Here is an 18712-nt window from a genome sequence, read left to right on the forward strand (position 1 = left end):
CATCGCTAAAAATGAAAAAGACAAACAAACAACAGCACACATGACACAACATAGAAAACTAAAGAATAAACAACACGAACCCCACCAAAAAACTAGGGGTGATCTCAGGTGCTCCGGAAGGGTAAGCAGATCCTTCTCCACATGTGGCACCCGTGGTGTTGCTTATGTGATAACAAATCCGGTTAATAGTCTAATTCGGTAGGTCACATTCATGAAAGGGAAGGAGATTGTAGTTACGACGTAATGAACATATCCGATATCATTTGTGAAATTTTTAAAACGGTAATTATTCCATAATGGTCAAGTGATATGATAATGTATGCTTATTGAAGAAGTTAACTTCGGAATGAAAATTACTAAATAAGAAGATATTCAAACTCTGATTAAAACGGAAAAGATTCCACATAAGAAAATGCAATGATTTTAAAAAAACACACAAAAAAAAAAAAAAAAACTGAAAAGGGGTCCATTCACCAAGCGACGGTGCTCATCATAATTACATCCTTTGCTAACTCTGGTGATTAGCTGATAAATGAAGGCATATACATGTGTTTATGCGATCGTACTTGTAGGGCCATGCCTCTTTATATATATGTGGAAAAGAAGAGGGCATAGTGGGTCTTTACAATTGCACAAAACAACTACATGTGCCCGATAGTTATGGTTTTAAACAAAGGCTACAATTTACCGCTGTTCAATTCTCATAAACCATCGACGTATACATAGACTAATTAATATGCGAATAAACATACTTTTTTTATTATTTTATTATACATTTTTATATGTTTTGTCTACCATTCACGGATCATTATTTTAAAAGTAAAATTCTCAATTACATGTTTATACCCTTGGGCCCCACCCAGTCATTTGCCTCTTATTTATTTCCCTATATACCTAAAAGAAAATCAATCCCTGAGAAACTATTGAAGTGGAAGAGATGATGATGGGAGTTTTTAATGACTTTGACTGACTACTACAGCCCTCGCACGGTCGGTAAGTTGAAGAGTACTGAACTGTATACCGACATCTTGGATTATATCAAATATCAATGTATTATATATATAGTTATTTGCTTATATCTGCAAATCTTGAGACTGAATGGCAATTATAATGGGTAAAACAGTTTATCGGAATAAAGAAAAATAAGTGATCAATTGCATTATTGATTTTACTGATCTATCGAACATGTCGAATACCAAATATTTGTGTGTGTTCGAATCAAATTGTCAGTCAACTTAAAGTGTCATTTAAGGGAACTAAAATAGCAACATTTCAGGTATTAAAAAATGATAGAGATTTCTTAAATGTTTACTTGTAGCAAGAAAACAAGGTCGTGTAAAACCTTTTCTTTCTTGTTATGTTCTTAAAGTATATTTCAAATACCTTCTCATGTTTTAATTCAAATATCATAGATTTCTTTTTCAATTCTAAAAAAAATTAGTTGTGCATGAAAAAAAGTCTATGCAAATTTGGGCAATTTTGCAATACTAATAGCTTGAAAAAAGCCATTGCTTAGTGTTATATTTTTGAGAAAAAGCTTGAAAAAAATCTAACATAGAATCTGGTATTGAAGTATAACTTCGGAAAATATTACAGCGGTGAGGAAATATGCACCCACCAATGATCCACCTTAAAATAATTTTATCAAAGACGATTGAAACAAATAAAATGCTTAAATAAACAGCAAAACAAGCAAACTTGAATAAATAATGAATCAACAAAAACAGAGAGGGGAAAAAAAGAAGAAAAATGGGTCCGTCAAAATACAATGCGATTTGCTGTTAAGATAAAGACTTCGGTTATTAGTTATATCATAGTACACACTAAATGATGACGTATTCCACATCTGGCATCCGGAAGTATTGATCATATGCAAAGACTGAAAGAGTAAAACTATTTTTTTGTGATACTATGTTATAGACATCTATAAGATTTATCACAATCGTTTTGTAATTTGGGAACAGGTATGAATTCAAGTACATTTATACTACTTACGACTTCTAAATAACCAGTTTTTGGAGCCCACCCACTTCGCACTAGCTATTTTATATCTAGTTAAAAATTCTGCAAAATTTATGTACGTAACAGTAGCAGTACTGTAATCCCTATAAGGTGTATTGAAACGGAGAAGGAGCACATGTTTCTGAATTGCTTCCCTTTGAACATCTTCTCTAATATATGTTCTCGTAAATATTTTTAGAGAACAGTTGACATCTACTGTTCTCTACAATATAGATCAGTAGGTATCCGGTCGTTCCGGCCCCAAAGTCAATCCGGCCAAAAGTCGATCCGGCCCAAGTAGATCCGGCCCACGTCGATTTTCCCCAAGTTGATCCGGCCCCATTAAGGCATTATAAAATATGAAATAACTATATTGATTTTGGAGGAATTTGTGACACATTTTAACAGTATAAATGGAATTTGCAAAAAGTGTATGATGATGGATGACAACAGGTAAAATTTGTTTCGCAATATTTGCCGTAGACAGACTAGACTATAAGTGAAGTATTGACGTACCAGTTAAAGAACTATTTTAAATTGATACAAAAATTAGTGTTATTGTGTCGTTGGTTGTATAGCAGCTTCAACATTTTTTAAAATATGAAGTTATTTTCCATGATAACTTTAACTTTGAATGTCATGGCAATTTCATTTTTTTTTAGTTCATACACACAAGGACGTATAACTAATATACGTCCTTGATACACAGAATATCTAAATAAATATTTACAGTCCACTGGAACCTATAACTCATCATAATGACTTGATTAATCAAATCATTAGTCTATAATTGGTTTGTTTATTCAACAATTGTCTGATAATTGTGAACTAAGGTAATGCCACTTGTAATCACTTAATTATAGTTACGTAATCAACAAGGTCTTTATAGTTTGATCTTCTGGTTCAGGTTGGTGTATATGTCGTGTACAAGTTGCAATTTTGTACAGGTTATAACATGTACAAAAATATTGTACATGTTATAACTTGTATAATGCAAAAATACAAGTTATAACATGTACAAAAGTACCTCATACATGTTACAACCTGTACAATATATTGCTTAAAAATGGTTTTAACTTGTACAAAATCGAAAAATAAGGATATTTTTCTATTATCGCAACAGATGATATTGACCTCAACAACATTTTCATAACTTATTTATTATTCCTTCATGTTAGTGTGTTTTTTCCTTTTTTGAGACAGTTAATGTCCACATGGTCCAGGAGTCGGTATTACAAAGCATTCCTGAGACCTGTCATAAGATATATCTAAGAACATGTCTTATGATCCTCTTATGACTATCTATGGACATATCTTTATTTGATGAATTATAATTGTGAGTGTCCACTTTGAAGGCAATAGTAAAATACTTTCATTCTAGTTGACACTAAAAGACATAAGAGGATAGCCAGAATAGATGTGTCTACAAATAAAATTGGGAATTGAAACGGGGTATGTGTCTAAAAGACAACAACCCGCCCATGGAGCAGACAACATCCAAAGGCCACAAATAAATGCTTTCAAAGTAGAGGATATATATTTAAAACATCATAATGACATTGGCCTCATGCCATGATCTTATAGTTTATAAACAAAAATTGAGTTATAAATTTACAGAAGTCATGCTGAAGGCCAAAAATGTTGAAGAGTAGATCCAAAGATATTGATAATGAAGCGTGGTCCAATGAAAACTATTTCCTCTCTCTCTTGCTTTTACATGGTAAGCATATAAGACATTGTTTTAGTCTTTGCATGCTATAAAATTGAGAGGGAGGAGTATTTCCCAAAATTATTAGGAATCGTTCTTAAACTTTTTTGGAAGAATTAATTACTAGTATCTAATGTAATTGTCATTGAGGAATGCAAGCTTTTAGTAAATAGTTTCACACTTATTTAAGCCATAATGGGTACAAAACATGCAATTACACGAAAACACATTTTGCCAACATAAGTCATGAAACATATATTTCTGAAACTTTTTGATCATTGTCCTCTAAAGAAAAAGACATGTTCTGGCCTATTTATTGTTGTTCTTTATGCATGTTCTGCATTGGTGAATTTAAATGTATATTTTACTTCATTAAGATTTATTTTAAATTTTGTACAAGTTAAAACCATTTTTAAGCAATATTTTGTACAGGTTATAACATCATGAACATGTATGAGGTAATTTTGTACATGTTATAACTTGTATTTTTGCATTATACAAGTTATAACATGTACAATGTTTTTGTACATGTTATAACCTGTACAAAATCGCAACTTGTACACGACATATATATAATAATAATAAATTGTATTTTTTTTCAGGTAACATCACAGGCTTCTATAACACTTGTTTTTTTTTTTTTTGTAGTATCAACAAGGTCTTTATAGTTTGATATTTTGTTTGGTGTATAATAACCTATAATGGTTTACTTTTATAAACTGTTATTTGGATGGAGAGTTTTCTAATCATGCTAATTGGCACTCACACCACATCTTCCTATATCGATATATTTTTCGTAAATTTGACAGTATTTTGAATAGATGTGTGTAGAAAAAAAACACAAGTTATATGAGTATCCATTATTCTTTATTGCAAGAAAATAACAAAACAATGAAACTGAATGCACGTTTTCACTCTCTAAAATATAATATCAGCACTACTAAAACATAACAATAAAATCATAATGTATACTAACAAACACACTATCTCTGACACTCACATAAATATATAACTTTTAATCATTTACCATGTTTACATTAACAGTTTTACACTTTCACTTACTTAAAGGGGTCACACTTGCAGCACTACAATAACATGATATACAGCAACTGGCTATACGAAATATTGAAAGGTGGAGTAGAACCTATCCTCCTTTTTTTTGGAAGACTTTTCTGAGACAGTGGTGTCTAGTGTTTCCATATCCGAATCCTGACTAGAAGTCTCTACCATTTCAGAGCTAATCTCTTTACCTTTTTTACGGTCGGTCGTAATAAACAACATTATCTATAGAGTCATCAACACCAAAACCTTGACTAAAAGCCATGTTTATATTTTCTTATTTAAGTTATATTAGTTATTGGAACCAAATAAAGTATTAATTTCTATCTATTGGTATTACATACATGTATTAGATATTAAAGATGAGATAAATCTATACTTAATAACAATGATAACGTTGTATGTTAACAGTGGTGGGTGATTTCGGAGCTACGAAAAAATACGTCTATTCAACTGGACATTTCACTGTTATTAAAATCAATGTTGATGTCTGAATTGTTTTAATATAATTATACCCAGTAATCTTGAAAACTTGTAATAAAAACATAATCAACCTAGTTGTTTTATACTCATCTGAAGAAAATATTTTTTTATTTTTTTTACCGTACACCTTTTACATTTAATATAATAAAAATCATAAACATTTATGAATTACATCAATATATATCTTTATTTTTATTCCTTATAAATATTTTTTTTTGGGCCGGATCGACTTTACATATGGGCCGTATGGACGTGGGGTCGGATCGACGTGGGATGGATCGACTTGGGCCGGATCGACGTGGGGGCAGATCGACCCGAAAGCGAACAGTAAACAGTCAAGGGTCTTACTTAAATAAGTTATTAGAGAAAATAACATACATGTTGTTAATGTGGGCAAAATTATCAAAAAACTGTGATAACATATGTATGTTACATGTTTCAAAGGGAAAATATATAACCTTTATCTTGTTAAATTTTTCTCAAGTTCTATTGGTATTATAATTTTCTTTATGTATACTAATCTTTGCAAAGATATACCAGCTCATAGTTTACCAATTCAAGCATGCAAAGTACACCTATGTTATTACAGAAAATATATTCCTGCAATAACCAAAGGGTGTTATTACAGCATGTACAACTTATCTATATCTCTTTAGAGGCTTTGCTCTAACATGCATAACAATGTATTTCAATTCATTGTAAGAAATGATGATCAGAGCTGGTAATGAGGCACTGCGCAAGATTCCAAGTGTCTCATTTACTCTAATATAGTAAGCTACATGCTTGTTATAACTAAGCCTTGTTATTACAGCTTTAGTTTGCCCTTAAAGGCCTTGCCTCATTAATTTACAATAGTTGATCAAAATTGTATTAATCATGTTAATGGAATTAGAAAATTAGTTATCAAGGAAAAAAGAGTAGACAACCCATGAAAGTTTCTGTAATAACACATGCATGTTATTTTTCTCTGATAACTTATTTAAGTTAGACCCTTGACTGGTAAAGCTAGTAGTTATGTAAATAGTTTTAACCACATATATTTTTATCCGGATTTTTGTGACAAAAATATCGGTTATTGATTTGGGGATGTACGGCGGGCGGCCGGGCGGCAATCAAATGTTGTCCTTGCATTAACTCATGAACCGTTCAACCAAAGCTTTTAAAATTTTAATATGTTGTTACTGACAACTATATGAAGGTCAAGTTCAATAATGGCAATTTTGACTTTTACCGTTCAGGAGTTATGGTTCTTGAAAGATTGAAAAATGGAGTTTCCAGTCGTGTCCGTGTATTTACGCATGAACTGTTCTACCAAAGCTTCCCAAATTTTAATATGTTGTTACTGATGACAAAATGGAGGTCAAGTTCAATAATGACGATTTTGACTTTTACCGTTCAGGAGTTATGGTTCTTGAAAGATTGAAAAATGGTGTTTCCAGTCGTGTCCATTCATTTTCTCATGAACCATTCAACCAAAGCTTTTGAAATTTTTATATGTTGTTACTGATGACAAAATAGAGGTCAAGTTCAATAATGACGATTTTGACTTTTACCGTTCAGGAGTTATGGTTCTTGAAAGATCGTAAAATGGCGTTTCCAGTCGTGTCCATTCATTTTCTCATGAACCATTCAACCAAAGCTTTTGAAATTTTTATATGTTGTTACTGATGACAAAATAGAGGTCAAGTTCAATAATGACGATTTTGACTTTTACCGTTCAGGAGTTATGGTTCTTGAAAGATCGTAAAATGGCGTTTCAATTCACCTTATTGCATTTACTCATGAACCATTCAATCTAAGCTTTTCAAATTTTAATATGTTGATACTGATGACAAAATGGAGGTCAAATTTGATATTGACGATTTTCACTTTCACCATTCATCAGTAATGGTTCTTGTGATATTGCCAGGACACAAATAAATGTTAATAAATCCGATTTGCTGTCGTTGTGACAGCCTCTTGTTTTAGGATTATCTATCAAATGATGCTTAACTTCGAGGAAAATGGAAACAAATACATTTTGATAATGTCTACGGACAAGACATTTTATTGATATTCAATTAAATGCTTTTAAAGATGATTGTTAAAGTTAAGATTAAAAGTTACGAATTAAATGTTAAGCTGTGTTTTTTAAATTTTGGAAAATATAAAAATGTACCCATAATTCTTTACATATCTCAAAAATTTATTGATTAAGCCAAAATGAAGACACATTCTTTTAACTGAAATCCATATATCTGACTGTTTAAAACAATCAAACAGTTATTAAAACTCAATTTTGACATAGTTGAATGTGTTCTCTTGAAAAAATAACATACATTTTACCTATCAAATTAGGCTGAACTCAAGGAAATTGGATACAACTATATTGTGGTAATGTCTACGGACAAGACAATTTCAGTAAAAAAAAATCTGTTAGAATTAATTGTGACTATATTTATCATGTTTATGTTGAAAATACTGAGTTTTAATTTGAATAGATAACTTTCATCACCTATAAATAAGATTTAAGTTCCATAGCAGACAAATAATTGAATTTAATACATGTTATGTACAAGTGTCTTGTCCGTAGACACTTCCCCATCTGCTGTTAATACTGAAATGCAAAAGATAAAGTTAGAGATAGAGAAATACTTTTTCTTCATTTGATTTAGTTAATCTTTTAAGGTATGCAGCAACTGGAATAAACAATATTGGAGTAAAATAGGCATGCTTTTCATGACTGATGATCTGACACTTTTTAAAATCCACTCTTGTAAAGTAATTTTACAAAAATTGAGAACACTTAAGTTAACATTTATTTATTAAAAATAAGATAATTTCTAAGTTTAAACAACACATAGGACTAATTAAAACCCATAAAGCCAAGCAATATTGATAAAAAAAAAACCATGTCTACGGACAAGACATTTTGACATATTTTTGAATTTTTTCCTCTATTAATAGATGGTAGAAAAAAATGTTAGTAGTGTTTTCATATCTACAAAAGAACAGGAACTTAGCAATGCAACATTAATGTAATTATGCTTCCAGTTTACTAGGGAATGCATGTCTACGGACAAGACATTTTTTCACTTTCAGTCTTCACGCTGAACTGCTAAATCTACAGGCCCGCAGCTCAATTTTTGAAAAATTTTAGTTAGATGCTGTTGGCCTGTAGGTCTGATTTTTACAGGCCTGAGAGCAATTTTACCAGCCTGGGCTGCCACTCGGCGTGAAGACTGCACTTTATTTGTATATCATGTATATCCAACTTTGATGGCATATATCTAGGGTACTGCAATTTTGATAAATGAGGTAGTTTTTGATAATTTATATACTAGAAGAGAAAACAAAACACATAATAGCATAAATCTGATTTATCTTTCTCTTTTATCACTACACTGAGCAAGCTAAAAACATAAGTACAAAATTTCATAACAAGCGCAAAGTATTCAACTTTTTATCATAACTTTGTAACCACTGAAGATTTTTTGTTGCAACAACCAGTAAAAGAAAGATGAATAAATTGTCTATAACAGTGAACCAATAATGTAGTTCAAATTAAGTTTACTATCAATTGATAAAAACAGCGAAATTTTAAATGAAACAACATAACGTGAAATTTTGCCCATTTTCAGTGTGTATTTTAGTGTTTTTTTTCAAAACGGTAAGGATAACACCTATACATGATATTCATTGTGAAACCCTACATTCTCTTCTTCAGTTCAAAGATGTATTACTTATGTAAAGTTTATCTTCTTGTCTTTACAAACCTATAACAAAGACCCAATATGAAATGCACATCTGATCATGGCTAGGCCGTTTGTAAATATTCACTTAAAACATATTATTTATCTAAATTATCATGTTTATTGCTGATTTTTGTGACAAAAATGTTGGTTATTGATTTGGGGATGTATGGCGGATGGCCGGGAGAGCGGCAGCCAAATGTTGTCCGTGCATTTACTCATGAACCGTTCAACCAATCTTTTTAAAATTTAATATGTTGTTACTGACAACAAAATGGAGGTCAAGTTCAATAATAACGATTTTACCGTTCAGAAGTTCTGGTCATGATGGTTCTAGAAAGATTGAAAAATGGCATTTCCAGTCCATGCATTTACTCATTAACTGTTTAACCAAAGCTTTTAAAATTTTAATACGTTGTTACTGATGACAAAATGGAGGTCAAATTCAATAATGACGATTTTGGCTTTCACCGTTCAAGAGTTATGGATCTTGAAAGATTGAAAATTGTTTTTTCCAGTCGTGTCCGAGCATTTACTCATGAATCCACTGTTCAACCAAAGCTTTTTAAAAAACTTAAAGATGTTGTTACTGATGACAAAATAGAAGTCAATTTCAATAATGATGATTTTGACTTCTATTGTTCAGCATTGTTCAGGAGTTATGGTTCTTGAAAGATGGAAAAATGTTTTTTTCCAGTCGTGTCCATGTATTCACTCGTAAACTGTTCAACCTAAGCTTTTTAAATTTGAATTTGTTGTTACTGATGACAAAATTAAAGGTCAAGTTCAATAATGGCAATTTTCAATTTTTGTGTTCAGGAGTTATCTATACTATTAAACGAGAAGACCTAATTTTTGTGTGTCGCTTCTCTTCCTTCCACAATAAATTAATCATCATGCCTCTGTGTTCTATAGGTAACATGCATAGTCGCATTTGTCATCCATTCGTATGATTATACAGATTGAGTTATTTGGGAGAAAAACGACAAAAAAGGTGTCCGGATATTGTTTCCGTCATCAGACTTACTTTTAGTCATAGATAAGACTTCCGGTTTTAAACATGCACAAGAACAACCAATCATATGACAGATTACAAAAAGGAAAAATAAATAAGCCAATCAGAGCGTTCTCTATATCACGGTTTTTAGATCGCAAAAACCACAATTATTATACCTCCTTAGAGACATATAGATTCCTACACTGCAACAAGTGTATTACGATATTTCTCCACTCGAGACAGTTAAATTTTATTATTTAAAGCGCGAGGCTTGCCGAGCTCTTTAAATAACTAAAATTTAACTGTCGAGAGTGGAGAAATATCGCAATACACGAGTTATAGTGTGGGAATCTGTTTCTCTAATGATTTTTATCCTTCTTTTTCAAAGTTTTTCAGAAACTTGTGTTCTTCATATGCGACGTCATCAGGCTTTGTCGCCTTTTTTCATGACGTCACAATAGAAAAATTCAGAAGAAAACAAAACATTTAGACGTCATAATCAAATTTCGACTTATCATTTGCCGAGAACAGATTTTTCACTAGTGAGGAGAAATATTTTTCTCACACCGGTCAGGAAATGTGAAAATAATACAAAAATTAGAGAAAATTATTTTTCGCGTTATCCACATGTAAATTATGATTATACTACTATAATATATAGAGACTCTCTGCATTTTGTCTACATTTTGAAATATTTACTATCTAAGGGGTCTTACCAGTTGCATATATATAGAAATAAGTAAAACATGTGGAAACAAGAATGTGTCCATAGTATACAGATGCCACATCGGCACTATCATTTTCTATGTTCATTGGACTGTGAAATGTGGTAAAATCTCTAATTTGGCATTAAAATTAGAAAGATCATATCATATCATAGGAAACATATTATTTACTAAGTTTCGAGTTGATTGGACTTCAACTTCATCAAAAACTACCTCGGCAAAAACTTTAACCTGAAGCGAGATAGACGGATGAACGAACGAACGGAAGCACAGACTAGAAAACATAATGCCCATAAATGGGGCATAAAAATTCATTGTTGAAAGTGAAAGTAGTGATTAGGCCAAAATGAAAGTAGGGTAGAGATTAGAGGGAGGCAGGATATTTTCGGGACGTCGGGATTGAGATTTCGGGATTGTTCCTTACGGGATCCGGGAATATTTTTTTCGATTTTCGGGATGTCGGGATATGAATTTTGTTAAAATACGCACCTCAGGATTTCATGTTTTTAAGTCCAGGATTTCGGGCTCAGTGCCCCTCCGACCACCTCTCAAATGAGCCTTCGTCATTTATACAAGATTCAAATCCTACCATTGGCATTGTTAATAGGGCTCTCAAAAGGAAAAGCACTGATGGATTGTCCCAGACGCATATTTTATTATTAGAATAATAATGATCTATAAGCAGTTTCATCTATTTCATGTTTGAAGTGGTGCAAATTTTTTATTCAATTTGACTTTTATCAAAAAATGCATTGTAGCAAACGGGAAGAATAATTGTGGTATAAGGCTAGAAACACAAAAATAATTGAATTTAACAGAAAGGAAACAAATAACGGACTTTGGAAAAAAGAAGGAGGAGGGCTTTTGATACCTTATATGAAATTCTCCAGACATAATATCTTTTACAAACATTTATCCTACAACAGTTTACAAGCTGTATATCCCCGCGATTTCGCGGGTGTGTTCTAGTGGTTGTTGAAAGAATGAAAAATGGTGTTTCCAGTTGTGTCCATGTATTTACTCATGAACCTATCAAACAAAGCTTTTCAAATTTTAATATGTTGTTACTGATGACAAAATGGAGGTCAAATTTGATATTAACAATTTCACTTTCACGGATTATTTAGACATTATACATTGTTTGTACAAAACAAAAATTCAATCTAGTGACTAGCATACTCTTGAATAATTGTAAAGTAAATTTTTAATTTATTTATATCATGTTTAATTAAATGGCTTCATTTCTGAGTTGTCAAAATACCCCTTAATCATGTATTGGCAAGTTAATAGGAACACATTCCCTCATCTATCAACACATATTATGATCAAGCAATACCTGCAACATCAGCTCCTGTCGAAACAAAGTCAGTCAGAGCTCAGACATAAACAAGTTGTTTTTTTGTTTTTGACTTAAAGAAGTCAAAACATGTATTTTTTATAAAAATGTGTTTTCAATTTTAGACTTATCTAAGTCAGAAAATGACAGACTTGTTTAGGTCTATTTATTTTGATGAAAAAACTTAATTTCACTTGACTTGGTGGCAAAAGTACACCCCCTATGACAGCAAAAACATGTCTGAGAGTTCACAAGGACTTGAGAGCTATCTATATTTAATTATCTAATTGAACATCCTTACTAAACACAGATGTTTTACCTCATTAAGTGTGGTTCCAGGTGGTTGCATTGTAAAGTTGATTAACATTATCTCCGATTTTTTAGACTCTCATTCATATTTTTCTTTTAGAAGACAAAGCATTGTCTTTCAATGTTGTCATTAATTGATTTAGATGCATGACCTTTTTATAAATATGCGTGGGTCTTGAAGTTAACCAATTTTGATAACTTATCGACTTGTAGGAGTAGATATTAGCAACTTTTTGATTCTGGTCAATTATTTCTTGCTTAACAATATTTGACTTATTTAAAAATACTAAACATTGCTAAAGACGATCAAATGGAATGCTAAAACTATGTTGTAAGCTTACATGAATATTTTACACATGCTGTATATACATGATACATATTGTCTAAAAAAAAGTTATGATGAAATGTAATGTGTAAAATTTAATTAATTACTTTAGTAAAGTAATTTAATTAAATTAATTACATTTCAAAAACTGTTTAATTAGTGTAATTGAACATTTTTGCAATGTAATGTGTAATTTGACCCCAAGTCTGCTTTCACCGTTCATCAGTTATGGTTCATGTGATATTGGAAAATGCCAGGACACAAATAAATGTTAAGAAATTCAGTTTGCTGTCACTCTGACAGCCTCTTGTTGAAATATATTTTATTTTAAGTGTTTTCTTTACCATATTCATGATATTATGGTGATATTACACTAGAATATTTTACTCATGATTGACATGTTTCATAGCTTTTATATGTTAAATCATCATGATCAGTTGAAGATGATATTAAAGGATTGTCAATGAGTATGATGAGGCAACTTGGATGTAAGCAAACATAAGCAACTGTATTGAATGGCCTTTAACTATGAGAAAAAACTGTACCATATGCATGTTTAGTAACTTTAAAAGACCCCCAAACGAAAAATATTATGCAATGCCATGGAGAAAACTAACAGCCTTATTTTTAACAAAACAATTCATAAGAACATGTACAATTACTTCTTGTATATATAGTATTTTTTTTTGCAATGGTAATTTTTTGAAACAAAATCTCAAATAAGATAAAGCTATAGCTAGGACAAAATGTAGGACATGGACAATGATGGATGAAAAGATAAAGAAATATTGCATACATGTATTTGGTCAAAATTATTTGAATATTTACCATGTTTACAAAACTTTACTTATAATTAATGTACTAACAGGACACTAATCCATGTTCTAAAATGATATAGTAAAATATATCTAATAATTTAATTATTTTACCATCATGACTGTATACACACACATATATATATATATATAACAGGCGATTATTTGAACTTGGAATTATTTTTAATTATGGAATTTGCATAATTTCTTGTGCTGGAAATTTTTAATAAATTCCATGTTTATTTGGTATTATAATGTTTTGAGCTGTTCATAACACTTTCCATACAATGTATTTTGTATAGAAAGTGTTGTGCGCGGCACAGTACATTCTATTGAAAATGTACTATCTTCTTTGTAATAGAAAGTGTTGTGCACAGCACAGAACATTAAAATATAGAATAAACATGGAATTTATTAAAAAAATTTCAAACCAAGAAATTATGTAAATTCCATAATTGATAATAATTCCAAGTTCAAATAATAGCCTGTTATATGTTACTTTTGTCATGTTTGTATGTTAATCATTGTTAATGTTATATGACACTACTCTTTTTTTAACATTGATATTTTTTTTTTATTTCAGTAATATGGACTTGAGAAAATTAAAAAATGAAGATAAGTTGGATCTCTGCAGAAAGTATTACTTAGGTATAAGTTTGAAATGTTTGTATGTACATAAAAAAAGTTAGCTGTAATTATTTACCAGAGCATATATTCAATTACCTTTCTACTGTTCTACACCTTTTATCTTTTATTGGTTAAGTTAGAACTGATTTTTAGCTTTGTAAACTCTTGCCTAGTGATATTGTCAGCTTTAAAATTTCTGTTGTCAGTTTTTTTAGGTAAAAATTGCATGAAATGCAATCAAAACCTTATGGGACTGACTTTATATCTAAATGTTCTAAGGCTGATCACTACTTTTTGATACACAAAATATAGTGCATTGATCATAACATTCTATACAGCCTATTCATGAACATTTCCAGAAATTTGTTGCTGTAAGATATGCTCAGATATTCAAGACACAAAAAGATTTTACACTTGTCCAAAAAATTACATGACGTTTGCAAAGTGCAGGAATCTTATATCTGATCAAAAGATATGAATAATGTCATTGTTAACCTCATCTTTATAAATTTGAGTTATCTCCTTTATCTAGCATGTCTAGAATAGCTGTTAAATAAACTAGAACCAATGCAATATTTAATTTTACTTTTTCGACTGATAAATTGAAGCAATCTTTACCGTTCAGTGCTTTCAAGCTCTCTGATTGTATTAAACCTACAAAAAAAAGTTAAACATTGTTTTGATATTCAACTTCACAGATAAATGTACATGTATGATCAGATCAACAAGATTCAAAAAACTGGATTTAATCTCCTAATTCTAGTTATCTCCCTTAATTAATTTCACATTAGTTCCATTTGAGTTCACTTTAGTTGACTTAAAAAAATTATGTCTTGTCTGATTCATCAACTGTAATAAAGAAAAAATTTTGCCATTTTATTAGAAATTTAGCCTCTAGCTTGAGCATGTCTAGTGTATTTAACTAGAGGATAAGCCTTTAGCAATTTGGACATGTTCTGTATTTGCAAAATTTTTATTTTATGAACATAACTTGTCTTGTGAAAATGTAACTTTTACACTTAATTACATGTACAATGTAGTGAATGTACATGATATCGATGTACAGCTTCATTTGGCTTCAGCACATTTTTCCATGATTGATTTTAAACTGTTATTTCTGTTTATAGGTGGATTTGCATGCCTTCCATTTCTGTGGTTTATAAACTCTATATGGTTCTTCAAAGAGGCTTTCTTAAAGGAGGAGTACACTGAACAGAAACAAATCAGATCATGTAAGAACAAATGCACAAAATATCAATATTGAAAGTGACTTCTATGACCACAGGCACTCGTCTCAGAATTGTTTTCCCCCTATATACCTTTATATATTATACTACAAGGTACTTAACTCACGATTTAGAAAAATGTCCAGCGGTGATGAAATTTCGTTATATACCAATTTCTCGGCTGTCAACCCCACTAAAACTTGTTATGTCGTAAATCTAAATTGATTTATCTTCACAATGGTGTATAACACGCCTACTTTTGTTGCTGGAATCATCCGTAGCAATCCTACCCAAGTATGTTAATCGTAATTAATGCATGTGTTTATGACCTATAATTCTAAATCTATTAAAGCAAGTAATTACTGGTACTGTTTTTACAGAAGTAAAATTTCAAACATTATTTTCTTAAATACCCAAAATTGGTTGCCATCTTACAAACAATGACAAAAAAACACCATATTGATCTCATTAGATTACTAATTTATCTGCAGAAATACCTAATGTGTTCAGTTGTTGTTATTAGAGTCTTGACAACTTACAGTTTTGTTTGAACCATTACCATGATTATCATTCATTGTCATTGAGTAAACATAAAACAAAGGCAAAAATTATAAAAAACAATACTAGACATAACAGCTGACCATGCAAGTCACAAACATTGGACTCCTAAAAAATAATAGACGTACAAACAATAAAGATTAGTAATAACTGACACATTCCAGCAATGTCCAGGTCGACTGAATTGCTTTACATTTGTCATTACGGGGCATTTAATAGCTAACTATGCGGTATGGGCTGTGGTTATTGTTGAAGGCTAAACAATGACCAATAGTTTTGAATTTCTTCTTGGCAATATTCATTCCACATCTTTTTGTTTTATATTTACATCAAATTACATGTACCATCTATATGGACCATACATCAATACATGATTTATAATTAAATATATGATTTTTTTTTCCAGATGTGATAAGGTCTATGATAGGAACTGTGATATGGACAGCTATAATATCTGTATGGATTGTAATATTCCAGTTAAATCGTGTTTCATGGGGAGATACAGCTGATGCTATGTCATTCATTATTCCAAGAGGCATACCATAGGAAAGTCTTTTATTCCATTGAAGAATCATTCACAACATATAAGAGATTATTTTTGGAGATAAACTACAACAAATATTGTAACAGTTATCATGGTTATGTGTTGAGAATTTGTATTATGCTAACATCAGATTCCATGATTTTCTTAATGAAAGTCATGTAAATTATATGTTAATCAACAGTACATCACTGAAAATCACATGGTTGAATATTTTGTAATTCTAAATAATGAAATAGAGCATGTCATTATACAAAAAAGAAATGAATGTTTTTTCTCATTGGGTTCAAAATGAATTATAAAAAACAATGGCCTCTAAAGATTTATTGAGTTATTGAAAACTTTAATTTTGACAAATAGGAAAATCTGTTTAGATATGCTTTTCCTAAGCAGTAAAGCTTTGAGTGCATGCTTATATTAATGTGATCATGATAAGTTAGGGGTCTTCTATTTTGTTCTACGTTCATGACATTGATGTACAGAGATATGAATACATCAATTATACCGTAAGTATGTTATCCTCGAAAAAGATTATGCGTATATATGGTTTGTTATTTTTATGTGCAGAATTTCTGTGTATAGATTTGTTTTGTAATGCTTGCATTATCAAAAGTCCCCTTCTATTTTCTAGTACTTAATATGATCACACAAATCTTTCCTCAAATACTGAATTTATTTATTTTAATTCTAACAGACTTTAGTCAATAGTTACATTGAAAATCATTTTGCTACTGTACATTTATTATATCCTTGCTGGATATCGTATTCACCATATTCATTCTCTCATTTATCATGTTTATGTTTGTTTGAAAGAAAACATTGAAATATATTATGTATAGTGTAAATTCAGAAATTATTGCATGCATTTATTATTGCGATTTTATAATTTTAAACATAAATGCTATTTTTATTTTTGCGATATTGAGAAAAATCCCTTTTAATTCATATTAAAAAAATCTTATGCTAGTTAAAATTATTGCAATAATTATAATTGTGTCGCACTTTTCCCAATAATTTCTGAATTTACACAGTCATTTTACGCAATGTTTAAAAGGGCGGTTCCAGAAAAGTTATGGATCTAAACTTTGAAAGCACATGTTAAATAAATGTTGAGGGTGTTTGCTTCTAGAATATACTTTTTTCATGAATGCTAGGGATTCTGAAAAAAATGCCTTTAAAGTCTGCTTTCCATTCTCAATTTTATTTATATATATTTTTCTGAATCTGCCCATTGCATGTACATTGTGAAAATAATTGTGGTTATCAGACATGAAACAATAAAATATTGACATTGTATAAGTAAAGAAATTGTTTAATTTATTCTTGATCTATATGGTTGATCTATTTGTGATGAACCACTAGTGAGAGGTCAATGATATTTGGTATGCATTTGTATAAATATTTGCATTTCTTATTTTCATAATATTACATGTATTTGGCCCCACTCCCTTAGTCAGAGTCTATTGACTTTGAAACTTTTGCTTAGTTTTCATGTATTAGTTTGTGATTAGGTCAGTTAATGGGGAAACACTGGTGGTAGGTAAATGATATTTGGTATGCAATATTATTAGCATTGGCACATCTGATTTCCATGGAGAAACAAGGATGAAGTTCGAATTTGAGTGTAATAAAATTCTGAATATTTGAAAGACACATGAAGAGAAAACTGGGGAAATGAATAACAATGAATAAGGGCAACTGAAGTAAAAACTAGTAAATCCTACGAAAAATCTACTGAAAGGGTTATAACTGATGGAATTGCAGGAACTCCATTTGGAGCCAGATATGATGGCATGCCTACCTTGCTTGAGAAGGGCATTGTATTGTTCTTGTCAGGTTAAACAAAGTACATTGGTGATGTGTATATGCTGCTTTTCCAAGTAGCATGTTGGCTTTAGGAGTAAGAGCAAAAACCGGTCTTCTAAAAGTTTAAATAATGTGTCTGGATAGGATGACAAGTCTTTCTTGCTGACTTGGAGTTTTGAATTTATAGATCATTTAAAACATCTGGCACAGTGTGTATGTATTATGCAAAGAAGGGCCATAATCATACTTTTGAAACATTTTCTACTCCCATTCCTGATTTGCCTATTTGCCACTGGATGTTGAACATCAATCCATTCATCCATACTTTAATGGAGTCTGTTTATCGTATACATGCCTTTGTAAAATCAATGATATTGGGGATGACATCAAGTCAAAGTTGCGTCTTTATGCAGGTAATAGCCTATTATACCTAGCAATAGACTGCAAAGATGACTGCAACCAATT

The 18712-nt window shown here is 30.9% G+C and overlaps 1 protein-coding gene across 1 annotated transcript; it reads left to right on the top strand.

Annotated features, from left to right (window-relative positions):
• Positions 1-1818: 1818 nt before the first annotated feature.
• LOC139524637 (gamma-secretase subunit PEN-2-like) lies at positions 1819-17749 on the top strand. Its single transcript, XM_071319587.1, has 4 exons — positions 1819-1964; positions 14073-14137; positions 15244-15348; positions 16307-17749. The coding sequence occupies exons 2-4, from the start codon at positions 14077-14079 to the stop codon at positions 16444-16446; spliced, it is 306 nt and encodes a 101-aa protein (XP_071175688.1). The 5' UTR covers positions 1819-1964; positions 14073-14076; the 3' UTR covers positions 16447-17749.
• Positions 17750-18712: the final 963 nt, after the last annotated feature.

The sequence above is a fragment of the Mytilus edulis genome, chromosome 5 (assembly GCF_963676685.1).
Source record: "Mytilus edulis chromosome 5, xbMytEdul2.2, whole genome shotgun sequence".
In the NCBI taxonomy this organism is placed as follows: domain Eukaryota; kingdom Metazoa; phylum Mollusca; class Bivalvia; order Mytilida; family Mytilidae; genus Mytilus; species Mytilus edulis.